Here is a 21,134-nt window from a genome sequence, read left to right on the forward strand (position 1 = left end):
CTGACGGACTCTCTGTTAACTCATTCTGCAGCCAACACTGTGCAGGGAAACTAAAGAGCCTGAAAAAAGCCAAAAGGTAAAAAAAATAAATTATGAAACCCAATCACAAAAATGATTTTGAGCCAAAAATCTGTGCATATAAAAGTGTGAAAAAAAGAATTAACCCCCTAAAATGTTCACATCCTCTAAATGTAAGGGCGCATTTACATTTGCACGAGGCTTTATACTGGTGTTTCTTATTGAGGTGTTATAACAGGTTTCACTTTACTTTTCCTTTACAGTGCAGTGCGACAAATCTGCGATAACAGACGAGGGGGCAAATACTTTTGCAAAACAATATTTTATCATAAAAAAAAACCTGACCAAAAAAACCAGAGGCGCCGTTTCATACAGCAGTGAAAGTGTTAACAGTCCATCCCTGTGAGGTGGGTGAGGTCTGGAGACCCCCGGTGAGTTTCCTCGCCGTATGCGGGGCGTCTCTGGAATGTTTTCCATGGACGCGTCTTGCGCTCGGCTTTCTTTTCACACCGGCTCTTTGACCCGGAGTCCATTCTGCGTGGGTGTTGTGATTGGGAGCGCGGAGCGGTATTATGGCGGGACGCCTGTTATTGCCGTAGTATTGATGTAAATTTCCACTAAGATTAAGACGAGACCTGATCAGCGTCCATCACATTATGACCTGAGGATGAAAAGCGGAGAAACCCGCAACACACGGTCCCAGTATGATTTTCCAAGCAGCACAGAGTATTTCAGGAGGTGAGTATGTTGAGCACTGAGGAGGCCACAGACTGGGAGTTACATAGTGGAAGGATAGTCCTCCTGGCAGCACAGAGTATTTCAGGAGGTGAGTATGTTGAGCACTGAGGAGGCCACAGACTGGGAGTTACATAGTGGAAGGATAGTCCTCCCAGCAGCACAGAGTATTTCAGGAGGTGAGTATGTTGAGCACTGAGGAGGCCACAGACTGGGAGTTACATAGTGGAAGGATAGTCCTCCCGGCAGCACAGAGTATTTCAGGAGGTGAGTATGTTGAGCACTGAGGAGGCCACAGACTGGGAGTTACATAGTGCAAGGATAGTCCTCCCGGCAGCACAGAGTATTTCAGGAGGTGAGTATGTTGAGCACTGAGGAGGCCACAGACTGGGAGTTACATAGTGGAAGGATAGTCCTCCCGGCAGCACAGAGTATTTCAGGAGGTGAGTATGTTGAGCACTGAGGAGGCCCCAGACTGGGAGTTACATAGTGGAAGTAGGATAGTCCTCCCAGGAGCACAGAGTATTTCAGGAAGTGAGTAGGTTGAGCACTAAGGAGGTCATAGACTGGGAGTTACATAGTGGACGTAGGATAGTCCTCCCGGCAGCACAGACTATTTCAGGTCTTCGCTGATCTCTGGGCAGTGACCTGTCTGATGTCTCCCGTCATCTCTAGCTCTTCGGTCCATTACTCTAGGTGGTCCCGCTCTCAGTCCAGGGACTCGGACTTGCCGGTGCTGGAGGTGGAGTCCGCGTCCTCCTGTAGCGGTGATGGCGGGTGCCCGTTCAGAGTCATATCGATGAGCTCGTGCTCCTTTTTGTCGCCCTCTTTCCTTCTGCAGCAGAGGCAGACGTCTCGGGAGTTCTCCAGGAGGTTTATACACAGGCTGATGATGAGGGCGAGCCACGCCATGCCGAACAGGATCCACACCGACACCAGGTTCCGGTACCAGTTCGGATACTTCATTTCGGGGTTCCGTCCTGGGGAGAAAACAGTAAACGGATCAGGGTCTTGGGGCGACTCATCCTGGGGTATAATGGCCTTTTTATCGTTTTTTCCAAAAATGACCATTACTACAGCCAGGTGTGAAAGTGCGGCTGAGGACAGAGAACAGAGGAGCTGGTGACTGCTCCATAGTCGGACGCCCGGCATCGCTGCTCCTATAATGCACTGTCTGCATTGGTCGTGCACAGGCTGCAGTCACGATCTACTATGGAGCCGGGGGGAGGGGACGGGACGCGCTGGGTCCAGTGTGTCCAGGAGTCATAACCTGTGGCTCTTACACATGATCACATGACCATATAAAATACAAACATGAAGAACCGGTCCCGGTGTCATCCGTGTTTTTCTGGTATTGATGAAAAAATAAAGAAATCACAAAGCTTCTCCTCTACGTTCAATGTTACACACTCAGCGCTCGGACTCCACTCAGATGGCGTCTGTGTGCGGCACCGGGACGAGCAGAGCTGCAGACCTCTCACCAGAGACCGAGAAGCAGGGCAATGACGGGAGGGGAATATTTATTTTAATGAATGAATACATTGGAGGCCATAATACTATACAGATGACTATGGGGGATGCATCATACCGTATGGAGGACTATGGGGTGCATTATACTATATGGAGGATTATACGGGTGCATTATAATATATGGAGGACTATGGGGTGCATTATACTATATGGAGGACTATGGGAGTGCATTATACTGTATGGAGGACTATGGGGTGCATTATACTATATGGAGGATTATACGGGTGCATTATAATATATGGAGGACTATGGGGTGCATTATACTATATGGAGGACTATGGGAGTGCATTATACTGTATGGAGGACTATGGGGTGCATTATACTATATGGAGGATTATGGGGTGCATTATAAAGTATGACGGATTATGGGGTGCATTATACTATATGGAGGACTATGGGGTGCATTATACTGTATGGAGGACTATGGGATACATTATACTATATGGAGGACTGTGGGGTGCATTATACTGTATGGAGGACTATGGGGTGCATTATACTGTATGGAGGACTATGGGGTGCATTATACTGTATGGAGGACTGTGGGATGCATTATACTGTATGGAGGACTATGGGGTGCATTATACTGTATGGAGGACTATGGGGTACATTATACTATATGGAAGACTATGGGGTACATTATACTGTATGGAGGACTATGGGTTGCATTATACTATATGGAGGACTATGGGAGTGCATTATACAATATGGAGGACTATGAGGCTGCATTATACTATATAGAGGGCTATGGGGGTGAATGATACGATATGGAGGACTATGAGGGTGCATTATACTATAAGGATGACTATGTAGTGCATTATACTACATGGAAGACTATGGGGGTCCATTATACTATACAGAGGACTATGTGGGGTGCATTATACTATATGGAGGACTATGGGGTGTATTATTCTATATGGAGGAATATGGGGGTGAATGATACAATATGGAAGACTATGGAGTGCATTATACTATATGGAAGACTATGGAGTGCATTATACTATATGGAAGACTATGGAGTGCATTATACTATATGGAGGACTATTGGGTGCATTATACTATATGGAAGACTATGTGGAGGCCATTACACTATATGCAAGCAATTGTAGAGTGTGAAGGTTTGTGTAGGGTCCGTCATACTGTTTGCAGGGCTGTGTGGGGGTCACAGTTGGGGATCATACTGTCTTGGGGTCACCATACTTTGCCGGGGTAGTTGAGGGGTACAGTAGGGTGATTATACCATGTGTGGAGGGTTGTGTTGTAAGATTTGCTCTTCTGTGACCCTGACTAATATTAATTGACCACTGCTACACCTGGATAACGTCCTCCATACTCACCGATGACATAGTCTCCAAAACCGATGGTGCTGAGGGTAATGAAGGCGTAGTAGAAGCCCTCTTCATATGTCCAGCCCTCCATCCCCCGGAAGAGGATTGGTGGCAGCAAGAAGAACAGCAGGAGACCGGCCATCACAGCGCAAGAGCTGGAGAAGAACGTCACTGTCTTCTGCAAGGAGAAGGAAAATAACCGAAAGAAGAGAGAACAATGGAACAGCGTCCCCGAGACAAGAGGATAGACAGATAAATCCACCCCAAAGTGATGAGGACAAACTATAGACTAATAAGACACTAACACTGTGTAAAGACGTCAAAATAATCCACTAACAACAGAGGAGACCAGTAATAACAAGCGGCTCCACACATGGAGAGGAAAAGCATCAAGTGGAGGCTACAGGTACAAGAGCTGACTGTCCACTACATCAAGGGAAGGAGGCAATGTGCAGCGCGGGCCCAAAAAATGCCCCCAAGTTACATGCTGTATTATAGTTATCCTATAATATTTCTTGTACCGACTCTGAGTTACCTCCTGTATTATACTCCAGAGCGGCACTCACTATTCTGCTGGTGCAGTCACTGTGTACATACATTACATTACTGATCCTGAGTTACCTCCTGTATTATACTCCAGAGCTGCACTCACTATTCTGCTGGTGCAGTCACTGTGTACATACATTACATTACTGATCCTGAGTTACCTCCTGTATTATACTCCAGAGCGGCACTCACTATTCTGCTGGTGCAGTCACTGTGTACATACATTACATTACTGATCCTGAGTTACCTCCTGTATTATACTCCAGAGCTGCACTCACTATTCTGCTGGTGCAGTCACTGTGTACATACATTACATTACTGATCCTGAGTAGACTCCTGTATTATTCTCCAGAGCTGCACTCACTATTCTGCTGGTGCAGTCACTGTGTACATACATTACATTACTGACTCTGAGTTACCTCCTGTATTATACTCCAGAGCTGTACTCACTATTCTGCTGGTGCAGTCACTGTGTACATACATTACTTATCCTGAGTTACCCCCTGTATTATACTCCAGAGCTGCACTCACTATTCTGCTGGTGCAGTCACTGCACATACAGTACTGATCCTGAGTTACCTCCTTATTATACTCCAGAGCTGCACTCACTATTCTGCTGGTGCAGTCACTGTGTACATACATTACATTACTGATCCTGAGTTACCTCCTTATTATACTCCAGAGCTGCACTCACTATTCTGCTGGTGCAGTCACTGTGTACATACATTACATTACTGATCCTGAGTTACCTCCTGTATTATACTCCAGAGCTGCACTCACTATTCTGCTGGTGCAGTCACTGTGTATATACATTACATTACTGATCCTGAGTTACCTCCTGTATTATACTCCAGAGCTGCACTCACTATTCTGCTGGTGCAGTCACTGTGTACATACATTACATTACTGATCCTGAGTTACCTCCTGTATTATACTCCAGAGCTGCACTCCCTATTCTGCTGGTGCAGTCACTGTGTACATACATTACTGATCCTGACTTACCTCCTGTATTATACTCCAGAGCTGCACTCACTATTCTGCTGGTGCAGTCACTGTGTATACACATTACATTACTGATCCTGAGTTACCTCCTATATTATACTCCAGAGCGGCACTCACTATTCTGCTGGTGCAGTCACTGTGTACATACATTACATTACTGATCCTGAGTTACATCCTGTATTATACTCCAGAGCTGCACTCACTATTCTGCTGGTGCAGTCACTGTGTACAGACATTACATTACTGATCCTGAGTTACCTCCTGTATTATACTCCAGAGCTGCACTCACTATTCTGCTGGTGCAGTCACTGTGTATATACATTACATTACTGATCCTGAGTTACCTCCTATATTATACTCCAGAGCTGCACTCACTATTCTGCTGGTGCAGTCACTGTGTACATACATTACATTACTGATCCTGAGTTACCTCCTGTATTATACTCCAGAGCTGCACTCCCTATTCTGCTGGTGCAGTCACTGTGTATACACATTACATTACTGATCCTGAGTTACCTCCTATATTATACTCCAGAGCGGCACTCACTATTCTGCTGGTGCAGTCACTGTGTATATACATTACATTACTGATCCTGAGTTACCTCCTGTATTATACCCCAGAGCGGCACTCACTATTCTGCTGGTGCAGTCACTGTGTACATACATTACATTACTGATCCTGAGTTACATCCTGTATTATACTCCAGAGCTGCACTCACTATTCTGCTGGTGCAGTCACTGTGTACATACATTACATTACTGATCCTGAGTTACCTCCTGTATTATACTCCAGAGCTGCACTCACTATTCTGCTGGTGCAGTCACTGTGTATATACATTACATTACTGATCCTGAGTTACCTCCTGTATTATACTCCAGAGCTGCACTCACTATTCTGCTGGTGCAGTCACTGTGTACATACATTACATTACTGATCCTGAGTTACCTCCTGTATTATACTCCAGAGCTGCACTCACTATTCTGCTGGTGCAGTCACTGTGTACATACATTACTGATCCTGAGATACCTCCTGTATTATACTCCAGAGCTGCACTCACTATTCTGCTGGTGCAGTCACTGTGTACATACATTACCGATCCTGAGTTACCTCCTGTATTATACTCCAGAGCTGCACTCACTATTCTGCTGGTGCAGTCACTGTGTACATACATTACATTACTGATCCTGAGTTACCTCCTGTATTATACCCCAGAGCTGCACTCACTATTCTGCTGGTGTAGTCACTGTACATACATTACATTACTGATCCTGAGTTACCTCCTGTATTATCCTTCAGAGCTGCACTCACTATTCTGCTGGTGCAGTCACTGTGTACATACATTACATTACTGATCCTGAGTTACCTCCTGTATTATACTCCAGAGCTGCACTCACTATTCTGCTGGTGCAGTCACTGTGTACATACATTACATTACTGATCCTGAGATACCTCCTGTATTATACCCCAGAGCTGCACTCACTATTCTGCTGGTGCAGTCACTGTGTACATACATTACATTACTGATCCTGAGTTACATCCTGTATTATACTCCAGAGCTGCACTCACTATTCTGCTGGTGCAGTCACTGTGTACATATATTACTGATCCTGAGTTACCTCCTGTATTATACTCCAGAGCTGCACTCACTATTCTGCTGGTGCAGTCACTGTGTACATACATTACTGATCCTGAGTTGCCTCCTGTATTATACTCCAGAGCTGCACTCACTATTCTGCTGGTGCAGTCACTGTGTACATACATTACTGATCCTGAGATACCTCCTGTATTATACTCCAGAGCTGCACTCACTATTCTGCTGGTGCAGTCACTATGTACATACATTACTGATCCTGAGATACCTCCTGTATTATACTCCAGAGCTGCACTCACTATTCTGCTGGTGCAGTCACTGTGTACATACATTACTGATCCTGAGTTACCTCCTGTATTATACTCCAGAGCTGCACTCACTATTCTGCTGGTGCAGTCACTGTGTACATACATTACATTACTGATCCTGAGATACCTCCTGTATTATACCCCAGAGCTGCACTCACTATTCTGCTGGTGCAGTCACTGTGTACATACATTACATTACTGATCCTGAGTTACCTCCTGTATTATACTCCAGAGCTGCACTCACTATTCTGCTGGTGCAGTCACTGTGTACATACATTACTGATCCTGAGTTACCTCTTGTATTACACTCCAGAGCTGCACTCACTATTCTGCTGGTGCAGTCACTGTGTACATACATTACTGATCCGGAGATACCTCCTGTATTATACCCCAGAGCTGCACTCACTATTCTGCTGGTGCAGTCACTGTGTACATACATTACATTACTGATCCTGAGTTACATCCTATATTATACTCCAGAGCTGCACTCACTATTCTGCTGGTGCAGTCACTGTGTACATACATTACTGATCCTGAGTTACCTCTTGTATTACACTCCAGAGCTGCACTCACTATTCTGCTGGTGCAGTCACTGTGTACATACATTACTGATCCTGAGTTACCTCCTGTATTATACTCCAGAGCTGCACTCACTATTCTGCTGGTGCAGTCACTGTGTATATACATTACATTACTGATCCTGAGTTACCTCCTGTATTATACTCCAGAGCTGCACTCACTATTCTGCTGGTGCAGTCACTGTGTACATACATTACTGATCCTGAGTTACCTCTTGTATTACACTCCAGAGCTGCACTCACTATTCTGCTGGTGCAGTCACTGTGCACATACATTACATTACCGATCCTCAGTTATCTTCTGTATTATACTCCAGAGCTGCGCTCACTATTCTGCTGGTGCAGTCACTGTGCACATACATTACATTACCGATCCTCAGTTATCTTCTGTATTATACTCCAGAGCTGCGCTCACTATTCTGCTGGTGGAGTTCATTGTTATTTATGTTCACCTTTATGTGGTGTTACATCCATAAAGTATTCCTCTGGGGTAGCAGCACTACACAGGAATACTGGCGATACAGAAAGCCCCCCTTTTGCTTCCCTTCTCTTTGTATAACACTCTCTGTTGCCACCAGGGCTGTGAAGTCGGAGTCGGTATAAAATGCACCGACTCCGACTCCAAAAATATATAATAAATTGGGGACATGAGTGCAATGCAGAATGTGCTGAATATTTTACTAAATAATAACATTTAGTATATTGCTTATATTTAAGTGAAAAATTTATTGTAACACATGAACATCAGACATTTAATTATTTTATGATACAATAATCAAGATATTTAGATAGAACATAAAATATATTTATTGGATACAACTTTAGAACACAAAAAACTAATACATTGTAAATATGTAATGTATATATATATTACATATTGTATTATATATTACATATTGTATATATATATATATATATATATATATATATATACACACAAGATATATATGTAATCTACTGTATATTACATGGTGTATTACATATTTACAATTTATTACAGTTTGTGTTATAAAGTTGTATTCCGATAAATATATTTTATGTTCTATCCAAATATCTTGATTATTGTATCATAAAAATTATTAAATGTCTGATGGTCACATACACATGTTCATGTATTACAATAAATTTTTCACCTAACTATAAGCAATATATGTATGAATCGGAGTCGGAGTCAGTGCAAGAGAAATTGAGGAGTCGGAGTCGAAGGTTTGATTTACAATCCACAGCCCTGGTTGCCACCACTAGAGGGCACTCAATGCTGACAGTTTCATATTAGATTAGTCCATATTGTATTATTAATCGTTCCTTCCATCTGCCTGTTTCTGGATGATTCTGGCTGGCTCTGGATGATTCTGGCTGGCTCTGGCTGATTCTGGCTGGCTCTGGCTGATTCTGGCTGGCTCTGGCTGATTCTGGCTGGCTCTGGCTGATTCTGGCTGGCTCTGGCTGATTCTGGCTGATTCTGGCTGGCTCTGGCTGGCTCTGGCTGATTCTGGCTGGCTCTAGCTGATTCTGGCTGGCTCTGGCTGATTCTGGCTGATTCTGGCTGGCTCTGGCTGGCTCTGGCTGATTCTGACTGGCTCTAGCTGATTCTGGCTGGCTCTAGCTGATTCTGGCTGATTCTGGCTGGCTCTGGCTGGCTCTGGCTGATTCTGGCTGATTCTGGCTGGCTCGGCTGGCTCTGGCTGGCTCTGGCTGATTCTGGCTGATTCTGGCTGGCTCTGGCTGATTCTGGCTGGCTCTGGCTGATTCTGGCTGGCTCTGGCTGATTCTGGCTGATTCTGGCTGGCTCTGGCTGGCTCTGGCTGATTCTGGCTGGCTCTAGCTGATTCTGGCTGGCTCTGGCTGATTCTGGCTGGCTCTGGCTGGCTCTGGCTGATTCTGGCTGGCTCTAGCTGATTCTGGCTGGCTCTAGCTGATTCTGGCTGATTCTGGCTGGCTCTGGCTGGCTCTGGCTGATTCTGGCTGATTCTGGCTGGCTCTGGCTGGCTCTGGCTGATTCTGGCTGGCTCTGGCTGGTTCTGGCTGGCTCTGGCTGATTCTGGATGGCTCTGGCTGATTCTGGCTGGCTCTGGCTGATTCTGGCTGGCTCTGGCTGATTCTGGCTGGCTCTGGCTGATTCTGGATGGCTCTGGCTGATTCTGGCTGGCTCTGGCTGCCTTCGGAGTCATTTCTGGGGGTAAATGATGCTGGTCTGGATTCCACTCTGAATATCTCCAAAGAGGTGAAATGAGCAGAGATTTCCATAAAGCATTATCGTGCGCTAAATATCTGTTCATCTCCGGAGATACAATCATCCTCTCACCTTTCTGCCCACTCTCCTCCCCAGGACGTCGGCGGATCTCTGCACCAGGACAAGCATCCTCTGCCCAATGCGGTTCAGGAGGATCAGGTTTAGAGGAATCCCAAACAGAGCAAAGAAGACGCAGAAGATGCGGCCGCCGGTAGTGCTGGGGCTCAGGTTCCCGTACCCTGCCGGTCAGAGGAAGAGAAACATGTCACATCGTCTCCGGTGATTGATCCTGCACCATCCGGAAACAGAGACAGAAAACAAACATGGAAATGATAGAAGAAAGTGACGCATCTGTATACAGGAATGAACGGCTTAAAGGGATTGTCCACTACTTTAATACTGATGACCCATCTGCAGGATCGTGTGATCTGACACCGCCCACTGACCAGCGGTTCTCAGGATAACTCATCAAGATCAAAGAAGTAAAAGTAAAAGTAAAATATTTTTATATATTTCTTATAAACAAAATATTTTGCAGCTTTGTAATAAATGTTTAATTTTCTCATAAATTATCAAAATCTTTGCTCTGTTTGTTCAAAAGAGTTTGCACGAACTTCCCGTGTCCGCCAGCGATTCCTCCGAGACTCCAGAGACAGAGTGATCGGGAATGAGGACTGTGAGCCCCAATGGGGACAGCGATGATGGGAGATGTCAGTACAGCGCTATGGAATATGATGGCGCTATGTAAAGGAGTAAAATAAAATACTTGTTAACATCCGCTGACTGAAAAGCCATCCTGACCTAATGCTACTCACAGCTGATGGTCTGTTACAATGTATCCAGTAGACATTCTTCTGTGCAAATCTGTCTCCTACTAATAGTTATGATGGATCAGTGCAGGTGAAATGTATCAGTAAAATGTATCAGTGCAGGAGAAATGTATCAGTAAAATGTATAAGTGCAGGTGAAATGTATCAGCAAAATGTATCAATGCAGGTGAAATGTATCAGTAAAATGTATAAGTGCAGGTGAAATGTATCAGCAAAATGTATCAATGCAGGTGAAATGTATCAGTAAAATGTATCAATGCGGGTGAAATGTATCAGTAAAATGTATCAGTGCAGGTGAAATGTATCAGTAAAATGTATCAATGCAGGTGAAATGTATCAGTAAAATGTATCAATGCAGGTGAAATGTATCAGTAAAATGTATCAATGCGGGTGAAATGTATCAGTAAAATGTATCAGTGCAGGTGAAATGTATCAGCAAAATGTATCAATGCAGGTGAAATGTATCAGTAAAATGTATCAATGCGGGTGAAATGTATCAGTAAAATGTATCAATGCGGGTGAAATGTATCAGTAAAATGTATCAATGCAGGCGAAATGTATCAGTAAAATGTATCAATGCGGGTGAAATGTATCAGTAAAATGTATCAATGCGGGTGAAATGTATCAGTAAAATGTATAAGTGCAGGTGAAATGTATCAATACAGGTGAAATGTATCAGCAAAATGTATCAATGCAGGTGAAATGTATCAGTAAAATGTATCAATGCGGGTGAAATGTATCAGTAAAATGTATCAATGCAGGTGAAATGTATCAGTAAAATGTATCAGTGCAGGTGAAATGTATCAGTAAAATGTATCAATGCAGGTGAAATGTATCAGTAAAATGTATCAATGCAGGTGAAATGTATCAGTAAAATGTATCAGTGCAGGTGAAATGTATCAGCAAAATGTATCAATGCAGGTGAAATGTATCAGTAAAATGTATCAGTAAAATGTATCAATGCGGGTGAAATGTATCAGTAAAATGTATCAATGCAGGTGAAATGTATCAGTAAAATGTATCAATGCGGGTGAAATGTATCAGTAAAATGTATCAATGCAGGTGAAATGTATCAGCAAAATGTATCAATGCAGGTGAAATGTATCAGTAAAATGTATCAGTGCAGGTGAAATGTATCAGTAAAATGTATCAATGCAGGTGAAATGTATCAGTAAAATGTATCAATGCGGGTGAAATGTATCAGTAAAATGTATCAATGCGGGTGAAATGTATCAGTAAAATGTATCAATGCGGGTGAAATGTATCAGTAAAATGTATCAGTGCAGGCGAAATGTATCAGTAAAATGTATCAGTGCAAGCGAAATGTATCAGTAAAATGTATCAGTGCAGGTGAAATGTATCAGTAAAATGTATCAATGCAGGTGAAATGTATCAGTAAAATGTATCAATGCGGGTGAAATGTATCAGTAAAATGTATCAATGCGGGTGAAATGTATCAGTAAAATGTATCGGTGCAGGCGAAATGTATCAGTAAAATGTATCAATGCAGGTGAAATGTATCAGTAAAATGTATCAGTGCAGGTGAAATGTATCAGTAAAATGTATCAGTGCAGGTGAAATGTATCAGTAAAATGTATCAATGCAGGTGAAATGTATCAGTAAAATGTATCAGTGCGGGTGAAATGTATCAGTAAAATGTATCAATGCGGGTGAAATGTATCAGTAAAATGTATCAATGCAGGTGAAATGTATCAGTAAAATGTATCAATGCAGGTGAAATGTATCAGTAAAATGTATCAGTGCAGGTGAAATGTATCAGCAAAATGTATCAATGCAGGTGAAATGTATCAGTAAAATGTATCAGTAAAATGTATCAATGCGGGTGAAATGTATCAGTAAAATGTATCAATGCAGGTGAAATGTATCAGTAAAATGTATCAATGCGGGTGAAATGTATCAGTAAAATGTATCAATGCAGGTGAAATGTATCAGCAAAATGTATCAATGCAGGTGAAATGTATCAGTAAAATGTATCAGTGCAGGTGAAATGTATCAGTAAAATGTATCAATGCAGGTGAAATGTATCAGTAAAATGTATCAATGCGGGTGAAATGTATCAGTAAAATGTATCAATGCGGGTGAAATGTATCAGTAAAATGTATCAATGCGGGTGAAATGTATCAGTAAAATGTATCAGTGCAGGCGAAATGTATCAGTAAAATGTATCAGTGCAAGCGAAATGTATCAGTAAAATGTATCAGTGCAGGTGAAATGTATCAGTAAAATGTATCAATGCAGGTGAAATGTATCAGTAAAATGTATCAATGCGGGTGAAATGTATCAGTAAAATGTATCAATGCGGGTGAAATGTATCAGTAAAATGTATCGGTGCAGGCGAAATGTATCAGTAAAATGTATCAATGCAGGTGAAATGTATCAGTAAAATGTATCAGTGCAGGTGAAATGTATCAGTAAAATGTATCAGTGCAGGTGAAATGTATCAGTAAAATGTATCAATGCAGGTGAAATGTATCAGTAAAATGTATCAGTGCAGGTGAAATGTATCAGTAAAATGTATCAATGCAGGTGAAATGTATCAGTAAAATGTATCAGTGCGGGTGAAATGTATCAGTAAAATGTATCAATGCGGGTGAAATGTATCAGTAAAATGTATCGGTGCAGGCGAAATGTATCAGTAAAATGTATCAATGCGGGTGAAATGTATCAGTAAAATGTATCAATGCGGGTGAAATGTATCAGTAAAATGTATCAATGCGGGTGAAATGTATCAGTAAAATGTATCAATGCAGGTGAAATGTATCAGTAAAATGTATCAGTGCAGGCGAAATGTATCAGTAAAATGTATCAGTGCAGGTGAAATGTATCAGTAAAATGTATCAATGCAGGTGAAATGTATCAGTAAAATGTATCAATGCGGGTGAAATGTATCAGTAAAATGTATCAATGCAGGTGAAATGTATCAGTAAAATGTATCAATGCAGGTGAAATGTATCAGTAAAATGTATCAGTGCAGGTGAAATGTATCAGTAAAATGTATCAGTGCAGGTGAAATGTATCAGTGCAGGTGAAATGTATCAGTAAAATGTATCAGTGCAGGCGAAATGTATCAGTGAAATGTATCAATGCAGGTGAAATGTATCAGTGCAGGTGAAATGTATCAGTAAAATGTATCAGTGCAGGTGAAATGTATCAGTAAAATGTATCAGTGCAGGTGAAATGTATCAGTAAAATGTATCAGTGCAGGTGAAATGTATCAGCAAAATGTATCAATGCAGGTGAAATGTATCAGTAAAATGTATCAGTGCAGGTGAAATGTATCAGTAAAATGTATCAGTGCAGGTGAAATGTATCAGTAAAATGTATCAGTGCAGGTGAAATGTATCAGCAAAATGTATCAATGCAGGTGAAATGTATCAGTAAAATGTATCAATGCAGGTGAAATGTATCAGTAAAATGTATCAGTGCAGGTGAAATGTATCAGTAAAATGTATCAGTGCAGGCGAAATGTATCAGTAAAATGTATCAATGCAGGTGAAATGTATCAGTAAAATGTATCAGTGCAGGTGAAATGTATCAGCAAAATGTATCAATGCAGGTGAAATGTATCAGTAAAATGTATCAATGCAGGTGAAATGTATCAGTAAAATGTATCAGTGCAGGTGAAATGTATCAGTAAAATGTATCAGTGCAGGCGAAATGTATCAGTAAAATGTATCAATGCAGGTGAAATGTATCAGTAAAATGTATCAATGCAGGTGAAATGTATCAGTAAAATGTATCAATGCAGGTGAAATGTATCAGTAAAATGTATCAGTGCAGGCGAAATGTATCAGTAAAATGTATCAGTGCAGGCGAAATGTATCAGTAAAATGTATCAGTGCAGGTGAAATGTATCAGTAAAATGTATCAGTGCAGGTGAAATGTATCAGTAAAATGTATCAGTGCAGGTGAAATGTATCAGTAAAATGTATCAGTGCAGGTGAAATGTATCAGCAAAATGTATCAATGCAGGTGAAATGTATCAGTAAAATGTATCAGTGCAGGTGAAATGTATCAGTAAAATGTATCAGTGCAGGTGAAATGTATCAGTAAAATGTATCAGTGCAGGCGAAATGTATCAGTAAAATGTATCAGTGCAGGTGAAATGTATCAGTAAAATGTATCAATGCAGGTGAAATGTATCAGTAAAATGTATCAGTGCAGGCGAAATGTATCAGTAAAATGTATCAGTGCAGGTGAAATGTATCAGTAAAATGTATCAGTGCAGGTGAAATGTATCAGTAAAATGTATCAGTGCAGGTGAAATGTATCAGTAAAATGTATCAGTGCAGGTGAAATGTATCAGTAAAATGTATCAGTGCAGGCGAAATGTATCAGTAAAATGTATCAATGCAGGTGAAATGTATCAGTAAAATGTATCAGTGCAGGTGAAATGTATCAGTAAAATGTATCAGTGCAGGTGAAATGTATCAGTAAAATGTATCAGTGCAGGTGAAATGTATCAGTAAAATGTATCAGTGCAGGTGAAATGTATCAGTAAAATGTATCAGTGCAGGCGAAATGTATCAGTAAAATGTATCAATGCAGGTGAAATGTATCAGTAAAATGTATCAGTGCAGGTGAAATGTATCAGCAAAATGTATCAGTGCAGGTGAAATGTATCAGTAAAATGTATCAGTGCAGGTGAAATGTATCAGCAAAATGTATCAATGCGGGTGAAATGTATCAGTAAAATGTATAAATGCAGGTGAAATGTATCAGTAAAATGTATCAGTGCAGGTGAAATGTATCAGTAAAATGTATCAATGCGGGTGAAATGTATCAGTAAAATGTATCAGTAAAATGTATCAGTAAAATGTATCAGTGCAGGCGAAATGTATCAGTAAAATGTATCAATGCGGGTGAAATGTATCAGTAAAATGTATCAATGCGGGTGAAATGTATCAGTAAAATGTATCAGTGCAGGCGAAATGTATCAGTAAAATGTATCAATGCGGGTGAAATGTATCAGTAAAATGTATCAATGCGGGTGAAATGTATCAGTAAAATGTATCAATGCAGGTGAAATGTATCAGTAAAATGTATCAATGCAGGTGAAATGTATCAGTAAAATGTATCAATGCAGGTGAAATGTATCAGTAAAATGTATCAGTGCAGGCGAAATGTATCAGTAAAATGTATCAATGCAGGTGAAATGTATCAGTAAAATGTATCAATGCGGGTGAAATGTATCAGTAAAATGTATCAGTAAAATGTATCAATGCGGGTGAAATGTATCAGTAAAATGTATCAGTGCAGGTGAAATGTATCAGTAAAATGTATCAATGCGGGTGAAATGTATCAGTAAAATGTATCAATGCAGGTGAAATGTATCAGTAAAATGTATCAGTGCAGGCGAAATGTATCAGTAAAATGTATCAATGCGGGTGAAATGTATCAGTAAAATGTATCAATGCAGGTGAAATGTATCAGTAAAATGTATCAATGCGGGTGAAATGTATCAGTAAAATGTATCAGTGCAGGCGAAATGTATCAGTAAAATGTATCAATGCGGGTGAAATGTATCAGTAAAATGTATCGGTGCCGGTGAAATGTATCAGTAAAATGTATCAGTGCAGGCGAAATGTATCAGTAAAATGTATCAATGCAGGTGAAATGTATCAGTAAAATGTATCAATGCGGGTGATAAAATGTATCAGTGCAGGCGAAATGTATCAGTAAAATGTATCAATGCGGGTGAAATGTATCAGTAAAATGTATCGGTGCCGGTGAAATGTATCAGTAAAATGTATCAATGCGGGTGAAATGTATCAGTAAAATGTATCAATGCGGGTGAAATGTATCAGTAAAATGTATCAGTGCAGGCGAAATGTATCAGTAAAATGTATCAATGCAGGTGAAATGTATCAGTAAAATGTATCAATGCGGGTGAAATGTATCAGTAAAATGTATCAATGCGGGTGAAATGTATCAGTGCAGGCGAAATGTATCAGTGCAGGCGAAATGTATCAGTAAAATGTATCAGTGCAGGTGAAATGTATCAGTAAAATGTATCAGTGCAGGTGAAATGTATCAGTAAAATGTATCAGTGCAGGCGAAATGTATCAGTAAAATGTATCAGTGCAGGCGAAATGTATCAGTAAAATGTATCAGTGCAGGCGAAATGTATCAGTAAAATGTATCAATGCGGGTGAAATGTATCAGTAAAATGTATCAGTGCGGGTGAAATGTATCAGTAAAATGTATCAATGCGGGTGAAATGTATCAGTAAAATGTATCAGTGCGGGTGAAATGTATCAGTAAAATGTATAAATGCGGGTGAAATGTATCAGTAAAATGTATCAGTGCGGGTGAAATGTATCAGTAAAATGTATCAATGCAGGTGAAATGTATCAGTAAAATGTATCAGTGCAGGTGAAATGTATCAGTAAAATGTATCAGTGCAGGCGAAATGTATCAGTAAAATGTATCAATGCGGGTGAAATGTATCAGTAAAATGTATCAATGCGGGTGAAATGTATCAGTAAAATGTATCAGTGCGGGTGAAATGTATCAGTAAAATGTATCAGTGCAGGTGAAATGTATCAGTAAAATGTATCAGTGCAGGTGAAATGTATCAGTAAAATGTATCAGTGCAGGTGAAATGTATCAGTAAAATGTATCAATGCAGGTGAAATGTATCAGTAATATGTATCAGTGCAGGTGAAATGTATCAGTAAAATGTATCAGTGCAGGCGAAATGTATCAGTAAAATGTATCAATGCAGGTGAAATGTATCAGTAAAATGTATCAGTGCAGGTGAAATGTATCAGTAAAATGTATCAGTGCAGGTGAAATGTATCAGTAAAATGTATCAGTGCAGGTGAAATGTATCAGTAAAATGTATCAGTGCAGGTGAAATGTATCAGTAAAATGTATCAGTGCAGGCGAAATGTATCAGTAAAATGTATCAATGCAGGTGAAATGTATCAGTAAAATGTATCAGTGCAGGTGAAATGTATCAGCAAAATGTATCAGTGCAGGTGAAATGTATCAGTAAAATGTATCAGTGCAGGTGAAATGTATCAGCAAAATGTATCAATGCGGGTGAAATGTATCAGTAAAATGTATAAATGCAGGTGAAATGTATCAGTAAAATGTATCAGTGCAGGTGAAATGTATCAGTAAAATGTATCAATGCGGGTGAAATGTATCAGTAAAATGTATCAGTAAAATGTATCAGTAAAATGTATCAGTGCAGGCGAAATGTATCAGTAAAATGTATCAATGCGGGTGAAATGTATCAGTAAAATGTATCAATGCGGGTGAAATGTATCAGTAAAATGTATCAGTGCAGGCGAAATGTATCAGTAAAATGTATCAATGCGGGTGAAATGTATCAGTAAAATGTATCAATGCGGGTGAAATGTATCAGTAAAATGTATCAATGCAGGTGAAATGTATCAGTAAAATGTATCAATGCAGGTGAAATGTATCAGTAAAATGTATCAATGCAGGTGAAATGTATCAGTAAAATGTATCAGTGCAGGCGAAATGTATCAGTAAAATGTATCAATGCAGGTGAAATGTATCAGTAAAATGTATCAATGCGGGTGAAATGTATCAGTAAAATGTATCAGTAAAATGTATCAATGCGGGTGAAATGTATCAGTAAAATGTATCAGTGCAGGTGAAATGTATCAGTAAAATGTATCAATGCGGGTGAAATGTATCAGTAAAATGTATCAATGCAGGTGAAATGTATCAGTAAAATGTATCAGTGCAGGCGAAATGTATCAGTAAAATGTATCAATGCGGGTGAAATGTATCAGTAAAATGTATCAATGCAGGTGAAATGTATCAGTAAAATGTATCAATGCGGGTGAAATGTATCAGTAAAATGTATCAGTGCAGGCGAAATGTATCAGTAAAATGTATCAATGCGGGTGAAATGTATCAGTAAAATGTATCGGTGCCGGTGAAATGTATCAGTAAAATGTATCAGTGCAGGCGAAATGTATCAGTAAAATGTATCAATGCAGGTGAAATGTATCAGTAAAATGTATCAATGCGGGTGATAAAATGTATCAGTGCAGGCGAAATGTATCAGTAAAATGTATCAATGCGGGTGAAATGTATCAGTAAAATGTATCGGTGCCGGTGAAATGTATCAGTAAAATGTATCAATGCGGGTGAAATGTATCAGTAAAATGTATCAATGCGGGTGAAATGTATCAGTAAAATGTATCAGTGCAGGCGAAATGTATCAGTAAAATGTATCAATGCAGGTGAAATGTATCAGTAAAATGTATCAATGCGGGTGAAATGTATCAGTAAAATGTATCAATGCGGGTGAAATGTATCAGTAAAATGTATCAGTGCAGGCGAAATGTATCAGTGCAGGCGAAATGTATCAGTAAAATGTATCAGTGCAGGTGAAATGTATCAGTAAAATGTATCAGTGCAGGTGAAATGTATCAGTAAAATGTATCAGTGCAGGCGAAATGTATCAGTAAAATGTATCAGTGCAGGCGAAATGTATCAGTAAAATGTATCAGTGCAGGCGAAATGTATCAGTAAAATGTATCAATGCGGGTGAAATGTATCAGTAAAATGTATCAGTGCGGGTGAAATGTATCAGTAAAATGTATCAATGCGGGTGAAATGTATCAGTAAAATGTATCAGTGCGGGTGAAATGTATCAGTAAAATGTATAAATGCGGGTGAAATGTATCAGTAAAATGTATCAGTGCGGGTGAAATGTATCAGTAAAATGTATCAATGCAGGTGAAATGTATCAGTAAAATGTATCAGTGCAGGTGAAATGTATCAGTAAAATGTATCAGTGCAGGCGAAATGTATCAGTAAAATGTATCAATGCGGGTGAAATGTATCAGTAAAATGTATCAGTGCGGGTGAAATGTATCAGTAAAATGTATCAATGCAGGTGAAATGTATCAGTAAAATGTATCAATGCAGGTGAAATGTATCAGTAAAATGTATCAGTGCAGGTGAAATGTATCAGTAAAATGTATCAGTGCAGGCGAAATGTATCAGTAAAATGTATCAGTGCGGGTGAAATGTATCAGTAAAATGTATCAATGCAGGTGAAATGTATCAGTAAAATGTATCAGTGCGGGTGAAATGTATCAGTGCGGGTGAAATGTATCAGTGCGGGTGAAATGTATCAGTGCGGGTGAAATGTATCAGTGCGGGTGAAATGTATCAGTGCGGGTGAAATGTATCAGTGCGGGTGAAATGTATCAGTGCGGGTGAAATGTATCAGTGCGGGTGAAATGTATCAGTCTGCAGTTCTGTGCTGTTCCGCTGCTTTTCTCAAACCCTAATAAGTGCTGCAAAATCCATGGCATAGACAGAGAAACACTGCCACCTAGTGGAGAAAGAGATAATTGCAGATATGCAGTGAACTATTGTCTGTATGCGACAACAAATTTGGTCACTATGCCCCATAAAGCCAGACGCAGTCACTATACCTCATAACCTGCTAAATCACATTGTCCCCATAGTAGAGCCAGCCACAGCACCCCAGAAACCAGGCACATTGCCCCCATAGTAGAGCCAGCCACAGCACCCCAGAAACCAGGCATATTGCCCCCCTAGTAGAGCCAGCCACAGCACCCCAGAAACCAGGCACATTGCCCCCATAGTAGAGCCAGCCACAGCACCCCAGAAACCAGGCACATTGCCCCCATAGTAGAGCCAGCCACAGCACCCAGAAACCAGGCATATTGCCCCCATAGTAGAGCCAGCCACAGCACCCCAGAAACCAGGCACATTGCCCCATAGTAGAGCCAGTCACAGCGCCCCAGAAATCTAGGCACATTGCCCCCATAGTAGAGCCAGCCACAGCACCCCAGAAACCAGGCACATTGCCCCCATAGTAGAGCCAGCCACAGCACCCAGAAACCTGCACATTGCCCCCATAGTAGAGCCAGCCACAGCACCCCAGAAATCCAGGCACATTGCCCCATAGTAGAGCCAGCCACAGCACCCCAGAAACCAGGCACATTGTCCCCATAGTAGAGCCAGCCACAGTGCCCCAGAAACCAGGCACATTGCCCCCATAGTAGAGCCAGCCACAGCGCCCCAGAAATCCAGGCACATTGTCCCCATAGTAGAGCCAGCCACAGCACCCAGAAACCAGGCACATTGCCCCCATAGTAGAGCCAGCCACAGCACCCAGAAACCAGGCACATTGCCCCCATAGTAGAGCCAGCCACAGCACCCAGAAACCAGGCATATTGCCCCCATAGTAGAGCCAGTCACAGCACACAGAAACCAGGCACATTGTCCCCATAGTAGAGCCAGCCACAGCACCCAGAAACCAGGCACATTGCCCCCATAGTAGAGCCAGCCACAGCACCCCAGAAACCAGGCATATTGCCCCCATAGTAGAGCCAGCCACAGCACCCCAGAAACCAGGCACATTGCCCCCATAGTAGAGCCAGCCACAGC

The 21,134-nt window shown here is 41.1% G+C and overlaps 1 protein-coding gene across 1 annotated transcript in view; it reads right to left on the reverse strand.

Annotated features, from left to right (window-relative positions):
• Positions 1–206: 206 nt before the first annotated feature.
• The window catches only part of KCNK17 (potassium two pore domain channel subfamily K member 17), an 87,492-nt gene continuing 66,564 nt past the window's right edge, over positions 207–21,134 (reverse strand). The window contains exons 3-5 of the mRNA XM_075338992.1: positions 9,940–10,106; positions 3,618–3,786; positions 207–1,733 (exon numbers count right to left, since the gene is read on the reverse strand). Coding sequence (XP_075195107.1) covers positions 1,462–1,733; positions 3,618–3,786; positions 9,940–10,106 — 608 coding nt within the window. The 3' untranslated portion in view covers positions 207–1,461. The remainder of the gene's footprint in view (positions 1,734–3,617; positions 3,787–9,939; positions 10,107–21,134) is intronic.

Source organism: Anomaloglossus baeobatrachus, chromosome 3 (genome assembly GCF_048569485.1).
Source record: "Anomaloglossus baeobatrachus isolate aAnoBae1 chromosome 3, aAnoBae1.hap1, whole genome shotgun sequence".
NCBI classification, from domain to species: domain Eukaryota; kingdom Metazoa; phylum Chordata; class Amphibia; order Anura; family Aromobatidae; genus Anomaloglossus; species Anomaloglossus baeobatrachus.